Raw genomic sequence first — 1,268 nt, 5'->3', positions numbered from 1 at the left:
TCTGTGGGAGGGGGTGGCTTCAAGAGCCAACCCCAGTCCTAAACGGCTCTTAAACGGTTCCAGGCCCGTTCCGGAAACCATCCCTCAAGAGGCTCGGGGGGTTTCGGTCTCTATCCCTCTCCTGGAGGTGTTTTTTGAGAACCCAGCCTTTTTTTGTCCCCCCCCCCCCCCTTTTGGGTGTGTGGGCCTCCCCCCCCCCCCTCCCTTTTTCCCCCCCTGGACCCCCCCCCCCCCCTTCCCAGGTGCTTCCGGTGCTCGCGACGGTGTCCGTGGACGCGCTGTCGCGGCTGATGCCGCGCCGCTGGTTCGAGGCCGACCTCCCCCCCTCGCTGTCGCGTCGCCGGCGCGCGAGTCCTGCCGGGAAGAGCGCCGCCGGCGGCCACCGGCTGCGGGCACTTGCGGTCTGGGTAGCGGCCCTCCTCCTCTTCTGGGCGAGAGATAGCCGAGAGATGGGCCGAGAGATGGGGCGAGAGATAGCCGAGAGACAGGGCGAGAGATAGCCGAGATAGCGTCCGAGTGGAGGGAGTACTGCGCTTCTGGCTTGGCGTGAGATGGGCGAGATACAGCCGAGAGATGGGGCGAGAGATAGCCGAGAGATGGGGCGAGAGAGCGGAGAGCAGCTGCCTCCCCGACGGGGGAGGGACGCGACCGCGACACGTCCAGGACATGTCCCATAGGGATCGGTGTGCGCGCTCGCGCTCCACGCGGCGCCCGTGTCGGTGCCGCCACCGCCCTCGCCGCCCTCGCCGCCACCGCCCTCGCCGCCACCGCCCTCGCCGCCACCGCCCTCGCCACCGCCGCCCTCGCCGCCACCGCCCTCGCCGCCACCGCCCTCGCCGCCGCCGCCGCCCTCGCCGCCACCGCCCCTCGCCGCCGCCCCCAAACCACTGCGCCACCCGGAGCACCACACGAGCCGCTGGTTGGAGCCGAGAGCCGCGCAGCCGTCCCACCTCGGCACCGCCGGCACATCGGCACACCGGCGCACCGGCGCCCGACGCTTTCCGATCCCGCGCGGCGCCAGGTGACGCTAGACGGCCACCGCACCTCGCTCAACGGCCTCAAGTTTGCCTGGGCGTGGGGCTGCGCGCTTCGCCCTGACCGGCGCGGACCGGACCGCCCCCTTCTCTTTGCCTTTTTCCTTTTCTTCTTTTTTTTTGCTCCGCCGCCTCTTTTCTTCCTTATTTCCCCCCTTGCCCCTTCCTTTGTTGCCTCCTTTCCCGCCTCTTTTCTTCTTCTTCTGTCCCTTCTTTTCTTCTCCTCTTTTTTTC

The 1,268-nt window shown here is 68.8% G+C and overlaps 1 protein-coding gene across 1 annotated transcript in view; it reads left to right on the top strand.

The window, feature by feature from the left end:
• Positions 1–1,268, top strand: part of EMIHUDRAFT_469649 (hypothetical protein) — a gene marked incomplete at its 3' end in the record, with an annotated part of 4,032 nt that overhangs the window by 1,507 nt on the left and 1,257 nt on the right. Inside the window, exons 4-5 of the mRNA XM_005774800.1 lie at positions 243–407; positions 678–719. Of these exons, the coding sequence (XP_005774857.1) occupies positions 243–407; positions 678–719 (207 nt within the window). The remainder of the gene's footprint in view (positions 1–242; positions 408–677; positions 720–1,268) is intronic.

Source organism: Emiliania huxleyi, assembly GCF_000372725.1.
Source record: "Emiliania huxleyi CCMP1516 unplaced genomic scaffold EMIHUscaffold_307, whole genome shotgun sequence".
Taxonomy (NCBI): Eukaryota; Haptophyta; order Isochrysidales; family Noelaerhabdaceae; genus Emiliania; species Emiliania huxleyi.
This window is presented reverse-complemented; position numbering and strand designations above follow the sequence as displayed.